General features: G+C 40.6%; 1 protein-coding gene across 5 annotated transcripts in view; it reads right to left on the bottom strand.

The window, feature by feature from the left end:
• Positions 1-210: 210 nt before the first annotated feature.
• The window catches only part of vti1a (vesicle transport through interaction with t-SNAREs 1A), a 370006-nt gene continuing 346637 nt past the window's right edge, over positions 211-23579 (bottom strand). For all 5 annotated transcript variants that reach the window (XR_013579742.1, XM_078564759.1, XM_078564757.1 and 2 more), the window contains one exon: positions 211-2393. Coding sequence is in view for 2 of the 5 variants with exons in the window: in XM_078564759.1 (XP_078420885.1) it covers positions 2300-2393 (94 nt within the window). In the remaining 3 variants the exon portion in view is untranslated. The remainder of the gene's footprint in view (positions 2394-23579) is intronic.

A 23579-nucleotide genomic window follows, 5' to 3' on the forward strand; every position in this document is an offset into this window, starting at 1 on the left:
TTTAAAATCTCACGAGTTCAGTTTAAAAATGAATGAGGAAATAGGTTATCCAGGAGTCATTGTAAAAAAAAATCAATAGACAGCATATATCCACTTGGGTTATCAAAATCCTTGAATTTGAAGAAAAAAACACTTAAGGTATCGTACAGTGCAGGCTTTGAAATGTGATCACTCAGTATAAAGCAGAAAAAAGGCGACACAAACACTTCATTCTTTTGGAATGTAATACTGTAATTGATATATTAAATAACGTACACATTCCATACATCTAATGTAGAACAACAAGGAGAAAGCAAACATAAAGGCAAATTTCATAGCTCTTTGTACAAAATCGATTGAATAAATAAATGTCCAGAAAACACTCAACTGCAAATGGTCATTACAATAATGCCAAAATTCACACATAATTAAGCCTGCTCTTTTTTAATACGTGTGGAAATGTAAGTGCATGAATATGTATGGATTTTTTGAAATATCTCATTATTAGAAAATATAACCTAAAGTTAGCAGTAATTTATAAATCATGACACACTTCCAGATTGCCAATTAACTACCAGTTCTTTCTTAAAGTGAGGTTTCTTTGTCAATGCAGAGCTCACAGTCAAAGTCATGTAAAGGGGTTAAAATCTGCATTCATTAAACATTGAAGCATGTGTGTACCCACTGATTTTGTTGCCCCGAGAATAAGATATAACCTATTTTTGACAAGTTTTCATCTTCTCCGCGGAAGACAGCGAAACCCTCAACCACTACATGAAACCAAATAAGTCACAAGGAGGTTGGTAATGAATAATCCATTTTATATTCCAATGGCACCCGCAGCTCTGAGTGGTGGATTTCTGCCAGATGATAGCACGACTGCAAAGAAACCACATGACGCAGCTGATGTTTAAAGAAAACAGACATAAGCCCAGAACAGATCATTAGCCACAAAACTGTTGTTTAATGCAATTTCTTAATGAACAAAATAGTTGATCCTAATAATGAAACAAAATAAAATGTTTAAACAGCAGCCAGGTTGTTGGTGATGCACAATTATTTCCTTGTCAAGTTTTTATGATTTAATGAGGTCCACTGGGACTGACATCTGTCAGTCAACCGTGACTTTTTGACACTATTACAACTTCAAATACATTTCCAGGCAGGCTGTTTTCTTCAGGTTTGAAATACTGAAATGATCTGACAGGTTTTAAAAAAAAAAGGAGAGAAAAAAAGTATTGTGAAGAATACAATTTTTTTCTGCGGGTAGACAATCTGTGCTGCCATGGTAATAAAAAAACTATAGAGGTCATTATCTGATGAGGTTTGTCGAATTGGTGGAATTTAAGATAATGATAACCTCAATGGGTTCTACCCACATGGGATGGTCAGATCTGCACAATTTTGTTCACTATTAATTTCAGCCTTTGAAGCTCTCAGCTCTGAAGCAAAAGCAAAGAAAGCCCCCCACCAAGCCAGTTCCAAAATAAGACAATTCAGCCTGCCTTAAACAGAATATCAAATGCTCTTCATCGTGTAGTTACGAACTGACGTCAGGCATGCTCTAGGTTTTCTGCCTTTACATGAAGCATTTAAAATTGTAGCAGCAGCAGCTTTTAGAATGTTGATTTGTGTTTCTAATTTTTTAATTGCAGCTTGGCATCTTTTAATTATATTGCACTTTATTACAGAAAGTAGGACCCATGGGTTAGTGATTTATTTCCAATTTTTTTTTAAATAGCTGCCTGCATTTTCCATAATGTTACATGATGCATTTGTGGGAGAGGGAGTGTCATATCATTAATTAGGTGTGTACTTAAAATCTAAACCAATGTGACGTCAGGAATTAAGCAATCCACTTGTCCTTTGGACCTGGGAGTTGTGCATGTCAGGGCGTCACTCTATGTCTTATTTTTTAGCTAACCACAGTTCCCCATCATTTATCCTCTGTAGATATAACCTGCAAGCTGTTGACAGATTGTACACACATACACAAAGGTCTGTAGCACACCAACATACAATCCCATCACAACAGGACTTAAAATGATTCTACTTTTCTTTTCTTCTGCCAGCACTGAACACGCAGTAACGCCTCACAATCCCAGTTACACTAAAAATCCAAGTCACCTTCTCAACAACAACAAAAGGAAATAAGCAAACAATGATACAAAAAAAAAACATTTTTGCCTGGCTTGCACCGGAGTCAATGCGCAGTAGAGAAGAATCTGTCAGTGCAAGAAGATGATTCATGTGACCAATTTGTCCTAATTACACTGAACAAGCAGTTTGTCGTTATTAATCACAGAAGAATAGAGACGTATCAGTGGCCTGTGACAGCAAAATAAATGGCCAGCACAATGGTTAGGAGAATGATGGCGCCCAGGATAAACATGAGGATCCGGTTCTGGATGATCCTAGAAAGGAATTTAAAAGAGGGAACAGGAGGGAGGAAACAAAAAAAAACATTAGAATTTGCAACAAATAAAATCCTTATTCAGCTTGCTTCAATGATCAAAGATGTCATAGTCTGCAGACTGGAGGTGCTCATGTAGTTGTAACTACTGAATAGCATTGAAGCTTGGAGTATCAAATAGCAGCACATTTAAACCTTTACGTTTCTACATGAAAATACACATATTGGATATAATTCCTGCTGTTTGCTGAACACAGTCAGCTCCTGTTTATAGTGAGGGTTTGAAAATTACTTTCAAAGTGAACATTAAACAAACATACAAAGCACACATCCATAAGTATATTGCACTTCTTAAAAAAAAAAGTGCACAAAGGTACCAAGCATCCAATTATTGTCGATTATATGGATGTCAAATTCTTAAATGCCCAGTAGAGATAGCAAGGAAAAAAAACTGCACGTGCTGAAAATCTCTAATAAAACCAGAAGATGCTGGAAATACACAGCAGGTCTGGGCCATCATCTGAAAAGATTAAAGTCAGGTTAACGTTTCAGGTGTGGAACCTTTGGCAGAACAGTTTTGATCAAAGGTCTACACACCTTAAATATTAATCTGTCTTTTCTCTTTACAGTTGCTGATAGACCTGCTGTGCACTTCCTGTATTTTCTACTTTTATTTCTTAATGTCTTGTATTTATAAATGAAGCAAACAAAAAATGTGTGAAGGGCATTACTTTTCACTAAACAAGCAAAATGTAGATTGGATTGCAAATGATACATGTCAGATCACTAATACCTCTCCTCCCGACACTCCAAAGGGGCTGCTCTCTATCCTACTGACAGGTTACAAAATTATCACATTTGCTGACATGTCTTCTGCAAAACTGCTTTAGTTTTTGTCCACAATCTAAGCAGGAGATGAATGACCACCTCTGTCGCCATTCATCACTCACTGCAAGCGCTGGATCCATCTTGCTATCTGACTACTCCTGCCAGCAAGGATCAACAGAGAAGCCTTCAGCCACCCCCAATGCTAGCCAGCTTGTACCCTGACCAGAGAAACAACAAAGGAAATGTGTACATGCTCTTAGCTTTCAGCATAATGAAACCTGCCTGCAGACCTGGTGTATTGTCAACGTTTTCAGGAAAAGGGCTCCTAGAACCAAACCACGAGTTGAAAAGAACGAAAACAGAGGAAGCATTGCTCCATTAAAGCTTCAGTTTCCCTGTTACTGCCTTACACAAGCAGCTTTCAAGTGTATCAAACTGCATAAAATCCTCCCCTGGACATAACTATTTCCTTATGAAGCTTCAAGGATTTTAGTTACTGTATTTTCTCGTGTACAGAAACTAAGAATAAATACTTTTGCTTCCGAAGATGGGAATTCTGGAATTACATAACATAAATGTTTTAAAGAAGAATGTGCAGATGTGATTTGGAAATATAACCAATATTACTTAGTTACCATAGCTTAGCTAGAACAGGTAAATAAATTAATACAGCCAACGAAGAATATAAAGATTATCAGTGGCATTTTGTTTATTTTGTATTTTAAGTACAAGGAGGATACCATATCACTAAATATTAAAGCTTGCATTAAGATGGTAGCGGGAACAATAAAAGCATGTTTTACATAATTTTTTTTAAGTTCAATTTTTGTCTGACCTTTTTTACAGCCTTACGCTCATCCTCTTCCTTACTTAGTGATCTACTTTTGTCTTAATGTTGCAGAGCGCAAACTAATAAAGCAGGAATTTAAACTAAAAGCATTCCTTTAACATAATTAGGGTTAAAACTCAGCAGAACATTAGAAACCTGATTTTAATATTAAAAGAAACATTTTCACTTGAAAGTGAGGTCTAAGTAAAAATCTGAACACTCAGTAAAGAGGTCTGCTTAACCTCGTACCATTTTGATTAAACAGATTTTCAAGTTGTGATAATTAAATATGGTGAATATCTGTAGGCAATAAATCTAAGTAAAAAGATGGAGGCTTCACATTGAGTCAATAACAGAAAGATGTTTCTTCACAAAATCTGCATTTAATTCACTCCTCATTAAACTACTTCATTTAGTTTTCTTCACTATTCTTCAGGGACTATCTATATTCTGGTAGCCTTGTAGCCATTACAAATCTGCTTTTAAAGAGACTTGAAACCATCAGAATCATAGCAAACGGACAGATAAAGGAAATGGCACAGGCTTGATTAAAATGTGGACCTCCCATATTTTGCTACTTTTCCTCATGCCATGTTAAAACTTCTACAATAGCATGAATGACAGCAGCTAATTGTTTCCTTGGGATGTTCTATAGGCAACAAGCCTTTCCACTTAGATGGCTTCAAAATCCTGACTACAACTGCATTGCTTATTGAGATACACATGTTTTACATTCCTCTGTATCATCAGTTCAGTTCAAGGCCATGGATGGTAGATATAATAGAAATCAATTTTTTTTGCCAGAACAAATCAACAAAATCTTGAGAGTATCCATAGCAGAAGAGCACAAAGAAAAATGACAAGGCAAATCGATATATTCACAACTGGTTTGATTAACGAACTATACCGATATCAAAAGTGTACAGTACTCAGTACCCGACACAAACATGCTAATCCTTCACAGAAGTAAACAATCATAGAAGCTTGCTGAATGTCTGTTAAAACAGCTCACATAGGTAGAATGAGAAGTACAGGTAGAGGACTTCTTTGCAATAAGGGCAAGGTACAGAACTGTAAATTGTTTGTCCATTAAGAGGCCTGACATGAATCTGTGCTCGAGAGTTACCATCTGGAGAACTCTTGATCTTGGTTGTTCTGTTGGGAGAGGATGGTGACAGGTATGGGGGGAGGGGTTAGGGGAGGGATGACATGAACAAATGTGCATTAAGCAAAGAGTTAAATCTCATCTCACAGCAGGGAGGTTTGGGGAGGGCAGGGGGTGGTGGCTGGTGAAGAAAAGAGGGAAACAGTCTCTTGTGCACCTCCTAGCTGGGAGCTCAAGAATGCAATTGGCCAGGAGTAAAGGTGATGGCCACCTGCTGGGGAAAGCCTTTCATTTCTCTATTTCATTTTTTAAAAAAAGGTTGCATACCAAATGAAACAAAGCTGTACATATGAATGTATGTGTACTCAGGCACTTGGAACTACAGAAAATAATGGTTTAAAGGATCAGACTGCATGATGCTGGTTTTGATCAATTCACTAAAATGCAGGAAAGCTCCGATTTGTGTTGAGTTCAATATTAGGGACTGCGGGAGTGCCTGGATGTGTTTGTTTTGGGGCCCATGTTTGAATCAGTAATTTAACCAGAAGTATAATCCCAACTGACAAGTGACCGGGAGTGGGGGAAGGAGGGTCAACATGCATGATCACCCCATTTCCGGTACCATTTAGGAGGCAGGGAGCATGTAACAACTCTGTGCTGCCTCCTCCTCTAAATGATTTCAGCTTGCAGCCTGGGATGGAACGTGTGCTGACTGATTGTACATTTAAAAAGGGGCCCAGCAGCATGCATGGCTACCATGTAGCCCATGGGCCGTAATTCCAAACTCCCCAACGTCAGATTGGGGTGTACCCCAGAGCTGCGCTGGGGAATCCCTCTCGGAGTTTCACAGGTAAGCATTTGCATGGAAATTGCCCAGAAGTGCACACTTTCTCTGGACAATTGCGCTGTGCTGGGAACCATCTGAAAATGCAGTTTAAATGGCAAACTTCGGATGGTTCCAACAGGATTACACCAATAGTTACCCAGAAAGAGTTAGAAGAATTAAAACCTCTTCTAACTCTTGGTAACAATTGTGAAAACCCAGACCAATACCCCCACAGGACTCCCCCAACACCTCTGATTCCCCCCTAAAGGGACACCCCCACCCCTGGCTAACCACCCCCATGGTACTTGACACTCCATGGGATTACCCCACCCACGCAGGGCTCCTCACCTGAACACCCCTCCCCAAGGCTGGACTCTCACCCCAAAATCCAACGGGAGCCCCCCATCCGAGGTCTGACCAGAATCCCACCCCCTGATGTCCGACCACCCTCAGCCCCTGAAATTCCAACCTGTCTCATGTCCCTCCCAATGTCCGACATCCCCAGATCCCCACACCCCTGCATGTCCGACACCTCCAGCCCCCCCACACCATCCGAATGTCCGACCCTCCCCAAACCTCCTGAATGTCCAACCCCATCCCCTGCAAATGTCTGAAGCCCCCCCACTCCGTCCCGATGTCCGAAGCCCTCCCCCAAACATCCCCACCTCCACAAAGCCTATCCACTTACATTCTCCCTGGCCTGTCAACTTCAATTGGGTCTTTAAACTTAACTGCTTTACAGCAGCTAGTGCAGTCAAAAAGGGGGCGTGTCCTCCTTCAATTCCACGGTGTTGGACTGTGATGCTGGGCTCAGAGACAGCTGCGCTGGATCTCACCCAGCTTGAGTTAGAAGGTCAGGTGAGACAGGCATGGGAGAAATTGGGTTTAGATAAGTGGGGCATGGAGTGCAATCCAACGTTGATTTTCACTCTGTGGAAGTTACAACTCAATATGACTTAAAGGTAGTCTGTCCTATTAAAGGGAGCTGCACTCATTGTACAGAAACTGCTACAGACTGTCTGTGGAAGCCTTGGACAGAAAGAGGCAAAAAAAACAGGGATTCCAGGTTTTCTGATGTGGAGGAAATCAGTATAGGAGGTGGAAAGATGCAACCTTTCCTCAGAAGGCCGTCAAAGCACACTCTCCAAAGGCAATGGGAGCAGGTGGTCAGCAAGGTCAATTCCTGAGTCTGGCCCCGAAGACCTGGCAGCAGTGCTGCAAGAAATTCAATGACCCTGCAAAGGGCCACTCGACAGTGCTCCAGCTGTTGCCTGCCAGCCAGCGACCCACCCAGACTGAGGTGCTGCAGTTTAAAGTGGGAGCTTCTAGGTATACAGCTGCTTGAGGTTATCCTTCATGGCCATCTGCAGTCTCCCCCCCACTGAAAATCAGCAGTCTTCCACCAGTTATGGTGCAGCCATGGGGCTATCACTGTGTAGGAGCAATCAGACAGGCAAAGGAAGAGAAGCAATGAGGGGATGCACAAAGGTGATTTTGTATAGTTTAGTATATATTATCGTATTGTTGTTATGGAATGGCTTTTTGTTGGTGGCTTTTATTTCAGAGCTTTGGCCAAGGGGACGCAATGGTGATGTGTGGGGAATTTTGGAGTAACTAAGGTGTTGGGGTGGCATCTTTGGGCAGCCAGAACTTCAGTATCTGCTCATGGACAGCTTGTCCTGAGCGAAGGAGTCCTGGATGTCTTCTGCCTGCCTCCTCTTCCTTCAGAGATGCCTCCAAATGCCTGATGTCAACAGCTGTTCCCTCACGATAGCTAGGTAGAACCAGGGTGAACTTGGATGCATGCTCTAGTGAGTATTGGAGGGAGTCAGGGATTATGGGGGCAGGAAGGAAAGTGAAGTTAAGGCAACAAATCATATCAGCCATGATCTTATGAATAGTGGAGCAGGCTCAAGGGACCAAGTGGCCTACTCCTGTTCCTATTTCCTATGTTCTTATGCCCTCGTACAATTAGGAATCCTGCCAACACTGGAAGTTAAGATGCGTCTCCTCTTGCCTCTCTCTGGTCGGTGAGAAGTTGATGAAGTCCCTCTGCTTCTATAGAGGGCTAGAGGGCTTCTGTGATCTCCCTGCTGCAACAATAGATGATGAACTGTGATGATGCTGATGCCATCTGCAGAGGCACTGAAATTGAAGGGCCAGTAACAGCACAGTTCTCACCTTGCTGTGCAGCTGCAGGTCGAGTTGCAGGAGTTGTCACAGTTCAGTGACCACCTCCTTTCGGACGTGCAGGTGCCTCACTCTAAGGTGGCTGTTAGGAGAAGTGCTCCTAAAAGCCCTTTGCTGGATAGAGCCTTCTATTCAGAGTCCTATTGCCTTGGCACACTTCTTCTCCTCTCCGAGAGGGAGTACAACTACGAACCCCATTATTGAAGAAGGCTTTCATTTGATGGACTAAATAACTCCTACGATCTTCCTGTCAGGGTACGGAACCACCTTTGTGAAAATCCAAAAAGTTAGTAAAACTCCTCCAATAACACCCGACAGCACTTCCATTAACTCTGCAAAAGCACTAAACCTAGAAGTTGGATGGTTAGCAATTTAAATATCGATGATGGCAGGCCCCCTGCTCAGTTGGGAGTATTTATGAGACAGTGTTAACTGGAGCAGTGAGGGCCAAAATGGCAGATCGTGCATCGAATCAGTGATGTCACAATATTTCCATTCTGTGCGTTTCTGATGTATCCGCGGCCCATCCCCTAGCACCATGTCAGGAAACATCTCAGCCGCAATTATTGTCATTTCAGGGCTTCCCTTGTGCTGGCACCAGCAATGAACAGAGCCCAATTTCATGGGCCAGACATGCCTTAGAGATTCATCCTGACAATTTATTTTTATACCATTTTACAGGCCACAGTTTTATTTTACCGTGGTAAGGGGATGGCACAGAAGACCTGGCAATTTATAATGATGAAGAATTTAGAAGGGGAAGGTGCCTGGATTTTGTTGTCAAAATAACACAAACGAATGGAGCTTGCCGTTATTTATGCACAGCTGCATTGTAGCTCTACACGAGGAGCAGATGCACAGTTGCGATGCCTGTTCGAGTTGTGTTGCTCTATTGTTAGCTTTGTGAAAACAATGTCTCACAGTCTGCCTCACCACTGACATGCATGGAATATTATGAAGTTACTGTAGTTATGTGGTAGACACAAACTAAACCTGTGCAGATGCTTATGGCCAGTAATTAGTAGTGTTAAGTACTCTTTTAACGATGTGATAATTGTTACTGATTGCCAATCAATCCCTTTGGTTTGAAAACTTAACGATTATAAAAATGAGGAATCTTATTCCTTTAGGCTGTGAATTGTTTCAGGCGATCTTAAAAATGTAAAATTTGTTTGTTTTTTTCCCCCTTAGTTTTCTTCTCTGGTTACTTTTTCTCTCACAATCCAATCTTTCTTCCCTCTCTTAATTTCTTTTTTTGTATCTAATTTAACATTGAATTCGCTGCTTTTAATTCATCCTCCTTCTCAGTCCTTCCACTGCTTAACACTAAGGAGAACCCTATTGGTTGCCCATTTCACTCAGGTCTCTAATACCCTCGCTGGGATGTTATCAGCTTACAGCAACTATGTGGTCAAAAGAATTTTGAGCTGTACGGTGCAGGTGAAGTCTAAGAACTGGCAGATGGCATTAGATGCCCAACTACAGCAAAATCAGGCCCATCAATGGGCACTTTGTGTGAGGCATAAATGCGATATCCTGGCTGTATAAATTACAAGAATTTTTTTCTAGGAATATTCTAAATATTGTAACAGAATTTCTTAAGTTAAAACTTGTCTCTGTATGTGGAAATAGAATGAATGTTCTAAAATAAAAGCCACTACACAATCCTCTAAGAATATACCTCAATAAAAAGAGAAGGTTTATGGAGTTGGAGGGAGGCCTAAAGATCGAAGAAATCGCTCACAAATATGGCGAAAAAAGAGGCAAACATCTCATTTTCCAAATTACTTGCATGTTGAAATGTTTTCCTGTGACAGAAAAATAAGGATGTGGAAATGAACACTGTACAGCTTGGTTGGACAAGTTGGCTTTACTCAGCAAGTTCCTTAAAGTGGCCCGCATTTGACATCTAGTTTTGAGACATGAAAGTTATCATCTGCACTTTTAAACTTTGCTTTTATTTTTAAAGTCACGCTTTTTTTTCTCTCTCACATTGCTTTTCCTGTGCTATCCACTACTTTAAGCCAAGGGCAGGCAGGAGGCTGACTTGGTCCCAGGCCCTAGCCAGTACTATATCTGGCAAGTGAATGAGAATGGACTGGATGACCCTGTGCCCGTGCTGCCCTGAGACTAAGTAATTCACTACATGCAGAAAGACAGGTAAGTATGGATCCAGTCCTGGACCATTTCTTGCTTTAATATACTGTAAAATCACATAATTCTTTAATCATCTGAACTTTACTTAAACCCACTGCAAATCACCAACCATGTACTTATGAGTTGATGTTTTTGAAAACGTGGGCTGAAAATGAACAGGACCCTCACAAAAGTGCAGTGGTAGCTCCCATTCATTTCTACGATGATTTTCATAACTTGTACCTACTTGCTTGTTCCTCAGGTTTAATATAAACCTAATTTTCCTGGCTTCTTAGATACTCCTGATATAGATAAATGTTTACATGTAAACCTCTAATTCCAAGCTGTCTGCACATATTGCACTACAGAAAAAAGTATGGGCAGAGTGGGAAGAGAAACTTTTTAACTACATTTTGCAAAGAATCTTCATGGGCAGGATTTTACATTTGTCGGGCGGACGTGCGTCCGACCCGATTGGGCGTAAAATAGCGCGCGATGATGTTGGGCGGGCAAGCAGCCGATGTCATTGCCCACTCACGCGATATTTTGATTGGCCGGCACCCGTGAGAGTCGGCAGAATGCCCGTCGACAATTAAGAGGGCTATTAAGCCCATTCATCAATTCATTCAGCAGTATTTTGTGCTGCCCGTCCAACCTTACGGTTGGCAGGTGGGCAAATTGGCGAAGCAACCTTTGGATTTTGTAGGGAACCTCATTCACAGGCGGGTGAGGTTTTCAACAGTCTTTAAAAAAAATAAAACATTTTAAAGATCATTTTTAATATGTCCCTGTTCATGTGACTGAGTCACATGTGGGGACATATTTCCCTCTTTTTTAAAATCTCTATTTTTAATTGTAAAATTCTTCAGCTCCCTGAGGCAGATCTCTGCCTTCGGGGAGTTTTCAGTATGTGCTCCTTCCGCCCCCACCCTGGCAGCGCTGAGCGTTTCATCGCGCGTTTCACTCTGGCTGGCTGTTAATTGGCCAGTCAATGTGAAATCGCAGTTGGGGCCTGATCGCGGGCGGCAGACCGTTTCCTGGCCACTCCCAGGCCTGCCTGCCACATGGAAAAACCTGGTCCATGAGTGAACTGATTCCATTCAGCAGTATGGTATTTTGCACCCAAGCTCTAACAAAGCAGCAGCAAGGTGTGCTGACTTTGTTATCCTGATAGACGTTTTACTGTGAACTTTGTGAGATAAAGTACAGACTATTTACTGAAAGATTTGACCTGTGACTTTTCATTCACTTGGGGAGTTGGGAGGTGGGGGAGATGGCGGTCTTAGACATGAAATTGTTCAAAGGCCAGTGACACTAATCACAACTGAAGAAGTGTGTGTGAAGTGGAAATTTTTGATGGTTCTATAACTGTACTAAAACATACAAAGACACAGAATAGTGGGATTAAAACTACCCAACATCAGTTTAACCTGACCACTTTGACAGACCAACAAGACTGAAATGTTTGGAGAACGTACTCTGACAGTAGACTGGAAATTTCCCCTTCTAAAATCTATCAAGAAGCTGGCTATTTTAAACCATGCACATGGTAAACCTATATTTAAAAAGCTAATAAACTAGCTGTTTTAAACACAGAGGAATTCAGCTGTATTGACAGACATTATAACAAAACTTGATTGTATCTTGTTAAGAGGGCCCCTCATTTTCTTAAAGCAAATTTCAATACATACAACAAAAGGTGCATTTGTGGCTGTGCCCAATTTATCCTCAGGGGAACTATTACATTTTTAATGTCATGCAACTAAGTATCCAAAGCAGATAAAGAGCACAAGCTGTCCTTCTGCTGTAATTGCGCAAGTGTTTATATAAAAACACTCATGTAATTTAGAGATTTGTAATAAAGGGAATCCACAATGCATAAGTTTCTACCTGTAGTAATCTTTTTAGTCTGTTGCTAGAGACCTCGTTGGGAACATGTGCTATTTCACCATTCTTTTTTTAAAATTGATGGGATAGTAATTTTGATTGTGTTGAATCTCTCAATTTGATTGGGACTATGAGAGGAGGGAAGAACTGATATTGAGACTGCTGGGCCCACTTAGGCCAGAGAGTCTGTCCCGCCTCTGTTACATAGTCATAGTCCAACTTTCCATGTTTTGGTACAGAGAAAGAAAAATTCCATTGATGAGGGTAGTGGTCCATCCATGTCAGGCAAGCAAAGTAGAGAGGGTGCTGTGTTACGGAGAAGGAAGTCTAATGCAATAATATTATTGGAAAAGGTCATTGCCTATTTACTGTCTTTTTTAAACATTGAAATTTTGTATTTGAATTGATTTTTTTTGTTTCCCTGAGAAACAGTATTTTTTTTTGCACTCTATTGTACTTACACATGTCATATCTCTCATACTGCAGCAGCACTGAGAAGGATCAAAATGTCAACTTTAAACATATAAACCCCATCTTTTTCTACTTCTGTTGCAGATCAAAAGCATTGGAAATGATGTATTACACACAACAAAAAAATCTTCAGCAGCATTACAAAATATAAGAAAAAAAGAATTTCAAAAACATTTTTTAAGCGAACATTCATAAATATTTCAGTTTTTTCAACTAATAATCTGCTCAGGCATCGGTGGAACAATTGGGACCTTTTGTGGGAAGGTGCTTTACACACAAACATCTTGCTAAGTACTGTTCTCTGCATTTTCTAGGAACTTCAGCATTTGCCTCCAGCAAATTTTACAGCTGCAGTCTCCCAGCACCTGATGGGTGGGTGGCTTTTATAGGCACAATGCTGATTGGCTAGATCTGTAAACCCAGCATCTCCCCAGTGTTTACTCAGATGATATGAAGGTTTCTGCCCCGTCTAGACTTGAATCAGAGAACAATAATCAGAATGTGCCCTTTGCGGCGCATTTGTACCATTTTCAGAGATGAAATTACCTGGGGATAACTAAAGCCAGAACAATGCTATTGTCTCCCTGCAACTCGAGGCCAACAGCACAGACGACAGGTGAATTAAATGTTGACAATTATATGAACAGAATTAGTAGGAATGTTCGAAACCTTATTTTTTTCTCCTACAATGTTCTTCCTTTCCCACATCTGTTCAAGATTTTAGGGGAGATTTTCCTGATCCTGTGCTGAGCCTAATGGAACAGCTAGGCACAATGACTACAAGATATTCAGATGAAGAGGAGTATAACTCGTGAGCAACCAACTCACCCCACCCACCCCGGTTTTCCTGTATTTTCTGCACCCAAGTAATTCAATAGCTTCAGGCACAGGAGTAGGAAATCTGCCCTGACTATTCCTCTGCTGCATTACAGTTGCCTTCTTCTACCTTGCAAAGTCATTCAATATGAGCCTTAACATTTTTTTATGTTTATTTATTTTCAAAAAAATTATCCTTTTCCCGCAACCCACCACCCCTCCAACCCCACACAGGGCCATCTATCATATTTCTATGTCTTGTATTCACAAGCGCTGACCCTTGTTTTGCTATTAACACATTCTCCCATTTTACCTTAATGCCACTATCAGCACCTTCTTTAGTCTTTAACTCTACCATTAACACTCCCTTTGTCCTGTGTCCATGACATCTGTGTCAAAATTTTCCTTAGCTCCTACCTATTCCTGACCTTCTATTTTGCTCCATCCCCTCTTAAACAGTATAAAATCCATCACATTTCTACTATTCTTTAGCTCTGAAGAAGTGTCATACAGAGTCAAAACGTTAACTGTTTCTCTCTCCACAGATGCTGTCAGACCTACTGAGTTTTTCCAGAATTTTCTGTTTTTATTTGAGCCTTAACAGTGACTGTGAACCAGCTACTTAGTCACTGAGGGCATCACAGCCTAGCGCAAACCTGGGTTTGCCCCTGTCCACAAGAAAGCATTTTCAGGAAAGGTGTAACAGTTACGAGTGGGATTCCTGGTCATATGGCCAACCTTAAGCCAGAGTTGCTGCAGCAATCTGCTGTGCACTATTTCTGCTTTAGATAAGAGCAGCTAACTCCACACAGACAGGAATAAAATGAGAGACCTTCAAAAAGATGGCCATCAATGATTACCATATTTAACAAAACTCATGATTTAATGATTATTACCTTATTCATGCTTCCTCTAATAAATACATAATTAACAAAGTTTGAAACAACAACCTGGTTGCGCAATGTAGGCGAACATAAGTGGCAAAATGGTAGCATAGATAGAGTGAGCTCAGACTTTAGCAGCTTTTATGGTTTGTTCTTGGTCTACCTTGCAGAGGAATGTACTCCCCCCTCCCTTCTTAACAAGAACACAAGATTATGATGGATGGCATCATGGTTTGCCCACCCCAAAAAGGCACTAAAGTCCAGCATTGTGATGTTGAACTGATTCTTAAATGATTCCACGATTTATGACTCTTATCCATGAGTCCATTGCATTCATGAGATTCCTGAAGGTGCTGGATAATGAACTGGGTAATTCCCAGTGGCTGTTCTTGATGCAGTCAGCATTGGTAGAATATCAGGCCTGATCGCGGGAGGTGACACCACAAACAAGCACAGCATTCACAGCTACACACTTTCCGTCTGAGAACACTGATAAGTAACGGGATTCTTGGTTGTTATGCCTTATCCAACCCAATGGTGTTAAGGTCATTCTTACCACTGGTCCAGTTCGCAGCAACTCATTTCAACACAGTTCTGGGATGAAAACTAGAGGGCTTCATTGCAGTGTGTTTACTCACTGAACTAATAGGAGCCAGGTCGGCAGTCTATTTTTAAACAAACATTTTGACTAGTGCCAAGCGATTAGCCATTTTTGGACCAACATATAATTGGCATTTAGAAAATGATCAAGGTTTGCACTAGGCAACAATACACTTACTTATTTGTATTCATTTGGTTTTCTCCCACAAAAGTGCAGATAGCAATGGAAAAAAGCTCCTTCAATGCAAAGTATTTCTCCTTCATACTTTATGAAGGCTTAGACCAAGGTATTTGCTATGACAGAGAGCTTCTCCACTTGGCGAAAATGACAGAAGTGGCTGAAGTCCCGCCCCTGAACATGGCAAATTTCCATTTTTACAGGAGCAGGAATAGGGGTGGGGTGCGTTTTGCGCATGTGTGTTATACAGAGGCATCTGGCCATTTAAATCATCAGTTGCCTCCACTCAAGTGTAATTTTGGTAGCCTTGGAGTGTGAAACCTGAAGTGTGCAGATTAGACCTGGTAAGAGCAGTCAGAGCTTTATGGATTGGATAGTCAGGGCACCCCCTTGGGATCTGGTCCCCCTTTGGGGGACATAGGGTGCCCTTTGGAATTGTTAAAGGTAGGCATTAATGTGCATAAAAAGTACATAAAACCATAACTGTCAAGCTCATTGGAACTGTCAACAGACCTGTCAATGGGATCTATCAAAAGGGTCAAGAAAAACTGTCAAAAGCACCTGTCAAAGAGAGCTGTCAAGCTGTCAAGGCATTTAAATTTTATGCCCTTTAAATCTTTGACAAAATGTCTGGAGTGTTAAAAAAACATTTCATTGCTTGCTATTTCACTCTGTTAATATAAGTCTGAGGGTTTCCATTGCTGGATTACTGCTACATAACTGATATCACAACCATCCATTATCATAGCAGGGTGTCTGCCATTACAGTTTGAATGGCAGCTACACATGGTTATAGACTCTTTGAAGTGGGGCTATGAATTCCAATGCTTATTATTATAAGGAATTGTGCACTTGAATGAAATGTTTGTTGTTATAACGCTTTATTTAGTTGAAGGAATGTAAATATGGTAAATGGGTTTTTATGCACGAGTGTTTTTTCCCAATATAGTGAAGGCTGTAATAGACACTTAGAACTTACCTCATCTCTGCATGAGTCCCAAGGTCTGTCCATGGTGGATTCTGGGTAAATTGGCATCGTGGATGTAAGAGAAAAGGGTGGTGGGGGGCATGGGTTTGTATGAGTTGGCACTATGTTGGCATAGGGGCTGTAAAACAGCCATGGGGCCGGGTGGAGGGGCATAGGTCAGTATGGAGGGTATGGAAGTTGGTGGGGGCATAAGGTGGCATGAGTTGGCATGGATAGGGCAAGGGGGTGTGTGGGGGAGCGGAGAGTTTGAGGAATGTTAAATGTTTTGTTCTTTATTTTAATGTTTTATTCTTTATTTTTATATTTTGAACACAATGCCAGATCCCCGAGGCAGGTGCTTCTGCCCTGCCTACCTCTGTATCTGGCAGCCTCCTCAGTACTTCCGGGGTCACCCATCCCAACTTCTAATCGAACCTGCCCACCCAGACCAAAAATCCAATGTCCGGGCAGCCATTTTAAAAATTCTGGTTTGCAGAGCCAGGAATTCTACTGACTCTGTGCACCCAATGCACGGACAAATATCCGGGCCAAAATTTGCAAAACCAAGTTATCGCTCACAGAGAGGGGTAATATTAGGGCATAATGAAAAACAAAAAAAATGCTGGTAACACTCAGCAGGTCTGGCAACATCTGTTCCGATGCGTGGTCATTGATTTGGAATGTAAACTCTGTTTCGTGATACACAGCACATCAGACAGCAAATGTATTTCCAGCATCTTCTGCTTTTATTTGAGATTTCCAGCATCCCCAGGATTTTGCTCTGGCAATATTGGGGTTTTGAGTAATATTGGTCTTTCCATAATATTTCGCACTAATGGTCAGAAAGTCATATGATTGGTACATCCAAATTGACAACTTATGCTCCCCAAGCACACAAGCATTTGCTCTAAGAGTTTAATTCGCGAAATTGCCCCACAATCTGTTTAAGCGTTTTTAGAAAATTGAAGCAATTTTCTGGCTTAAAAAAAATGTTAGAAATATGCTAATCTTTTTGCAATCCCATTCTCTATTTTACCTATAAAAGTGAATGTGAAACCCTTTTCTTTCATCTTCTTTGCTGGTCCTTTTTTTTTTCGAGAAATTCAGGTCTATTATAAACAATCATCCTCTGACTTGTACAAACTGGTGAATTAGTTAAAGCAAATAGCATAATTTTGTTAGAATGCGCTGCATTTCAAAACCACCAGCAAACAAACCAACATATCTTCTGTATAATTCACCTTTCTATAGCGTTGAAGCTTTTTGAATTGCGTCAGGAAGGCAGAAACTGTTGTTACCAGCTTATCTTAACAAATAATTACATAAAGGGACTGACACCCAAAATACAGTAACTCCTTACTAAGGACATTCCAAACACCACGGCCTTGAAAATATCATGCAATGACTTTAATAGAAATAGTGCATAAAACATCATTGCCATAAAATATGCGTTGCCACAGTAAGCACTTTGTTTGGTTGCGGCACTGTTGAAGATGAAGCACTGTGTCTGTGAAGAAAGGAAAATGAAAATCCCTCTAAATAAAGTTGCAGAAAATATTAAGATTGGCACCAATTTTGATAATCCTAATTAATAAATGTGACATGAAGGGCAAAGAGGAGGGGGGGAGGTGGGGAAGTAGATACAGAGAAAAGAGAGAGAGAGGAAAGTACTTTTTCTAGTTCCTAATGCTAATGCCATGGCTACAGATTCAACACTGTGGCAGGAATTGGGAATTCTGGCTATATGACCATTTTCCCATCGAACCCAATTTTCTGAGAAGTATTTTGCTGGTCCAAGTGGTTAAAGCCAAGAAGGACCAGAGTTTTATTAAAATATGATAACAAATGACATTGAAGTCTAGCACAATTTTCCATTAGCTTCTGGCAGAATTGAGTCGAGTGCTCCCTTTGCACCTAGGAAGCTCAAAAGAGTAATGAAGCACAGAATCTGAGCTTTTTTAAAGCTTGTTTTTGAACATTATAGTCTGTTCCTATTATTTGTTGACACTTTAGAAAAATAAATGACAGTGCTTTCTTTCTTGCAACACTTGTAGTTCTTTTGTAGGATTTAGGTAGCCAATCATTGCCTGATAACTCATTGAAAGACTGCCCTTAACTGAAGAGTGTATAGGATTTTAGCAGAACAGGAAGGGCTGGCAAATGGACATTTAAAAAGAGCTCTTGCAAGACTAGGTAAACAGTGGCATATCAGGGATGTCTGCAGGCACCACAGCGAGATTATCTGGATTTATCATTATACCAGTACCGCATCTGTAGGCCCTAGCTGTGAGGAATAGGATTCACAGGCTTCAGGACTCTCTGCCATCTGTTGAAAGGACAGCTGCTGACAATCACAATTACGTTACTGCCAGTAGCAAGAGAATCAATGTCACCTCCTCCCTGAATTTTTATCCCCCCCCCCACCCAACAACTACTGTTAAGCATATTACTGCACCGCTTTCCTCAATGGATAGTGCCATGCACTGCCAGTGAGAAAATCTCCCCTGCAACTAGCAGCACTTCCACTTTGCCAGTCATCCAATAGGAAATGTGGGTGTTGTTCTATTCCTTCACTTGCTTACATACTGTTTCTTTCATCTATTTTTATTATTACATCCACTGGATTTTGGCAGTCACTTCTTCATCTTACCACAACTGTCTTTGGAAAGGTGAAATCTACATTTTAAATAACTCCAGCCTTTGTAAAGGCAAAGTAATATTTTATCTTCATATGTTCACTCATTCCCAACTTTCCGCAGAACACCTGCACAATTTTTTACCCTGCATCCCTCCCCCACCCCCTTCTCCAACCCCCTGCCCTTGTGGAACTCGCTGCAGCAGGTCCAATATAGATGGGGGGCATTCTGCAAATATTCAATAGGGGCATACCCCGGGAGATCCCGAGAGATTCGTCTGGCTCAAAATTAGTGAGTCTTAACAGTCTGCCACTCTGTTGCATTGCTGGTTTATTTAAACATTGTGGAAAATGTATCCCCGGAGGGAAAAATTTGGAGCTCACAAAGATGAGAAAGGGGCAATGACTAAGTAAATGGGTCACACAGAAACAAGACTCACTATGCAATAACATTAAAGCAACTGCAAATAAAAAATCAGACAATGATAGAATTGGCGTTACAATTAATGAATTAATTGGGTGGAAAGCAAGACGAAGTGAGAAATTGTTTGCAACATGATGTAAGGAGTAATCCATTAGAATAAATATGAAAATATTTGGCACACCACACATGTATTCAACCAGATTCTTAAAAATAAAATCCTGCTGTCTTGTGGAACAGCTGGATCTCAACTCTCAAAGTTTGCTGAAAGGGTGTAACAATAACCATGCAACTACTCCCTGAAACTATGCAGTCCATAAATTTTTATTGTTTGCCAAGTATTGAAATCTCATTAGGGGTTATAATTCTGCAGTACTCTGTGACCCTTCCTGATAGTGGAGCTCAAGAATTCAACAAGGACGTGCACTGCTGGCAAAGGTACATGTCACGCTACCGTACAAAGATTTGCTGCACTCTAATTCACCGATACATCACGCTATCACGTAACAGTCTGGCTATTTGTTTTACCATTTCAGCTGTAATTCATATTTGTGGCTTCTGCAGATACACAACATCCACTGTGACTGCAGCATCTGTTCAACAGTTGTACCAAATTTGATACCCACACTAGGTTTTGCTGAATTACATTATTCAAATAACCTTTCAGGTTACAGAGGCATTTCGTGTAAACAGTAAAAAAAACTGTTGAGGGCAAGTGATCTAAAATATTGTCCTCAAGGATTACAGAAATGACCAATTCTGTTATAATGCCTGAAGGCGAAAGCTGTTAAAGGTATTGTACACAAGAGACCAATTCTGGGAAATCAGAACAAATAATGAAATCTCTTTGCCAGAAAACCACATTTTTTTTAATAGAGTCCTGTGATATAGTAAATCACATATTGCAGCGGTAAGACTATAAGCACCAAGAGCAAGTTACTATTTTACTGTTTCAATGCAGATGTCAATAGTTTCTTTGGATAGGGTTATTGAAATAGTACCACATGGAGCTGCAAGACTCGGGTTACATTGCTGGGTTAACGTTGATCTCCGATAAGTGAAATAGAGCTCAGTGCTTGTATGCAAGTACAAATATGTAGAGTTCTGCTGGCCAACGTCTGACTGCCAGTTAAATTTTAATGTTAATGTGCTGATAGAACAGTTGGTCCTTTGTTAACATTAAAAAGATTAGAAATAAAGTTTTAAAAAGTTCCTATCCAACTGGCTGCCTAGGAACCTTTTGAACCGTGCTTTGTAAGGTTGCAGTTCTGGTGCAAAGCCAAACTGGAGCCAATCTACATCCCAAATTCAATTTGGGCAACATTACATCCAAAGCATACTATATAGCATGTGTCAATGCACAGGCAAAGCCACTTCATGTCAGTGCAACTTACAGAGCAGAAGAACTTTATTTATTGTTGTCCTATGATCTTATTGTTCTACAGAGAATTATTAATAATCTACAAGTACTGGCTACTTTTGAACATCATGCTCCAACCCTTTGACTCAGCAACATGCTCAAGAGCCGAAAGTTGAGGTCAATGGTGAATTCCAAGGATTCATTCTGTACCTTGGGCAGTAACTCAGCATTCATTAGTAGATAACTACAGTCAATATTTGTTTTATTGTATTCTCTACCCAAGTGAGTAAGGAACAGATGGGAGGGGAGTTTAACATGCATATTTGGTGGAAAAGAAGATCTGATCTAAAGTTACCTTTGTATTTAATGGGGTTATATACATTGCGAGAACAGTCCTCACTGTTACTGATACTTAAACACACAGCTGGGAATGTTATTACACAGGATGACATGATTACTCATTATAATAAATCTCCTTTAGCAGCAAACATTTCCTCTAAATTAATTTGTGTTTTGTAGGCACCATTTCTTTTATTTTTCTACTTTTCAGTTGAACCCACCAGCACTCAACTCTGCTTGTTCACGCTCAGACTCAAATTCCCCACTTCTGTCTTGTTTACACACTTCAAACACTTTTGTCCACTTTTGAGTCGACTCCAATGCTATTCCTACCTAATTCTTTATCTATCCTGTGCTAGCTCTCTCTCTCTCTCTCAAGATTGATCATATAAACAAAAGGGAAATTATAGGTCATTAATTGACTATTTCAACATCCCGAGTACTACTATAGGCAATACTCTGTTTTTACTGGTTCTGATAATGATTGGGTGGTCTCAAAAGTTAGGACTGGGTATAGAGTGTCAGTGGGGGTCAGAAATAATATGAAATTGATTCATGAGACGTTGAGGACAGCACATTGTGAAGCACAGTGTTGTCTTATCTGTGCAAACACAATATTTACCAAATAGCCAAAACAGGCAGGGATGCAGGCATGAAATGCACTGCACTCTGCACTGTATGATACCTAGTTTACAAAACACTTTCCCTGAAGATATGGAGTCACTTGTTTGAGAAGATTTTCCCAATCCACATTTTAATGTGGTATGAAATCATGGATTTAGTAAAGTGCTTGCCAAAAAGTTGAAGGGAAGGGTCACTAGGGAACCTAGCCAACGTTTCTATTCTGGACGATATGGAAGGTTGCTTGTTAAGAGTTTCAGCTCATGTGCTGTTTCTTTCCCTCACATGAAGGGTGTTGTCAGGGCACTTGCAAAAAACCTCTCAGAGGATCAGGAAACAAGTTTTGTCACAGCAGTTCTCTGGTGCCTAGAGGATTTAGGATGTCAATGTTGAGAGAAGAACCTATTTTGGAATTTAACTTATCAGGTAAAAACATAGACTGGATTGGATCCAGGAGAGATATCCTCACATTTAAAAATAAACGGTCAAGTGAAGCTCAATTACAGAAATTAAGAACTGGGTGGTATAGTGAGTAATTCAGTCTGTTGGTGTGAAATGATTTAATTATAGGAAAACCACTACTCCCAAGATGTGTACAATATACCACACCTTATTGCTTAACTTTTGGGATTAATATCAAGTATTTTCCTGCATCTCTTGAAGGCGCGAGGGATTATGGCAATTACAAGGGGGTGCAGCTGCCCTCTGCTTGCTCAGTTGATCATTTTTTATGTGGGAACTGACCAATGTGTTACCATAGTGTTATTCAACACTAAAGGGCATTATTGTAAAGACCAATGCTGTTCTAATTCATTATCCACTGGAAACTCTGATGTTCCCCTTTCCCAGCACAGAGACATAGCGATCATTTTGTTAAGGCTCAAGTCTTGCCCTGCTTCAGATCAATTAACACAGGCCAAGGACAGAACCTGGGACTTTGCTGATTTTCAAAAAGCATGCACATTTTTACTTTGGTTGGTGCAATTGCTAATTGGGAAGATCTTAGATTAAAAATATTTTTAACTTGAAGGAATGACCATTATATGTGGATCTAATTTTCTACAGGCCATGTGGTTGGTGTGAGGTGATCAAATCTTGTGAAGAAGTCTGTCTGTCGCTGCTAATTTAATCTCTGGAGCCTCAGTTTCTATCTTCATGGCCTCCAGTTCATTTTCTGGAAAGCTCCAAATGTGATTCTGTTGTACTCTCTGCAGCTCATGTTAACTGTGTCAGAATTAAAGTTTTAGATTTGCTCCTGGTCAATATCCTTTGTTTTCCTTATCTAACAGCTTTCTCCCTTTAACTATCCAACTCTTCAACACACTAATTCTTTGTGGTGTATGATCTCTCGAGCACTGTCTGGCTTCTGGTACCTTATCCAAAGGACCCTGCTTTTTGTGTGAGCCAAACAGCAAATTTTGACCGGTTAACTGACAATAGGGGGAGATCACACTATAGCTCAAATGTATCCCAACATAGACACAAATGCAAGAAGCAGAAGTCAAATGATGGTAAATCAGAACTGGGAAGTCTGGTGGACTTTTGCTTCAATAATTCAGAAATGGTGAAGGCAACTGTAGCATTGCCATGCAGGTTGAGATTAGCTAGACAAGGAGTTGAACATGAAACCAAGTGGTCAGAATGGCTAAGTTCCATGCTGGTTTTAATTAATGAGTTACTAGACGGTTCAGAAACTTAAATGGGAAAATTCAGGTTCTAAATCAGTTACATTTAATACACTGAAGTACGCAAGTTCCAGTACGAGTTAATGTTTGGATAATTTCATTCAATGCACAACCGTATACAAAGTGTTGGAAGAAGGAATTCTGGAATTTGGGGCAGGGCTGAGGGGGTTGCTCAGTAGGTGTCCAGGTCACCTGCCGAAAGCACTGAAAAACACTATTAACATTTTTAATTAAGGGTCCTCCTACATTTGAAGTAGGAACCTTTGTGTAATTAGTCTACCCAGCACCTAAGTTGCCATATGATAACCTCACCTAGCAACTCATGGTGTCAACAGACAGGACGGATCCTGCTGGAATGGTATTTAAGAGTTTGTCCCCTTCTTACAGATTAGTTGCTGCTTTGTCCTCT

The sequence above is a fragment of the Cetorhinus maximus genome, chromosome 20, assembly GCF_964194155.1.
Source record: "Cetorhinus maximus chromosome 20, sCetMax3.hap1.1, whole genome shotgun sequence".
In the NCBI taxonomy this organism is placed as follows: domain Eukaryota; kingdom Metazoa; phylum Chordata; class Chondrichthyes; order Lamniformes; family Cetorhinidae; genus Cetorhinus; species Cetorhinus maximus.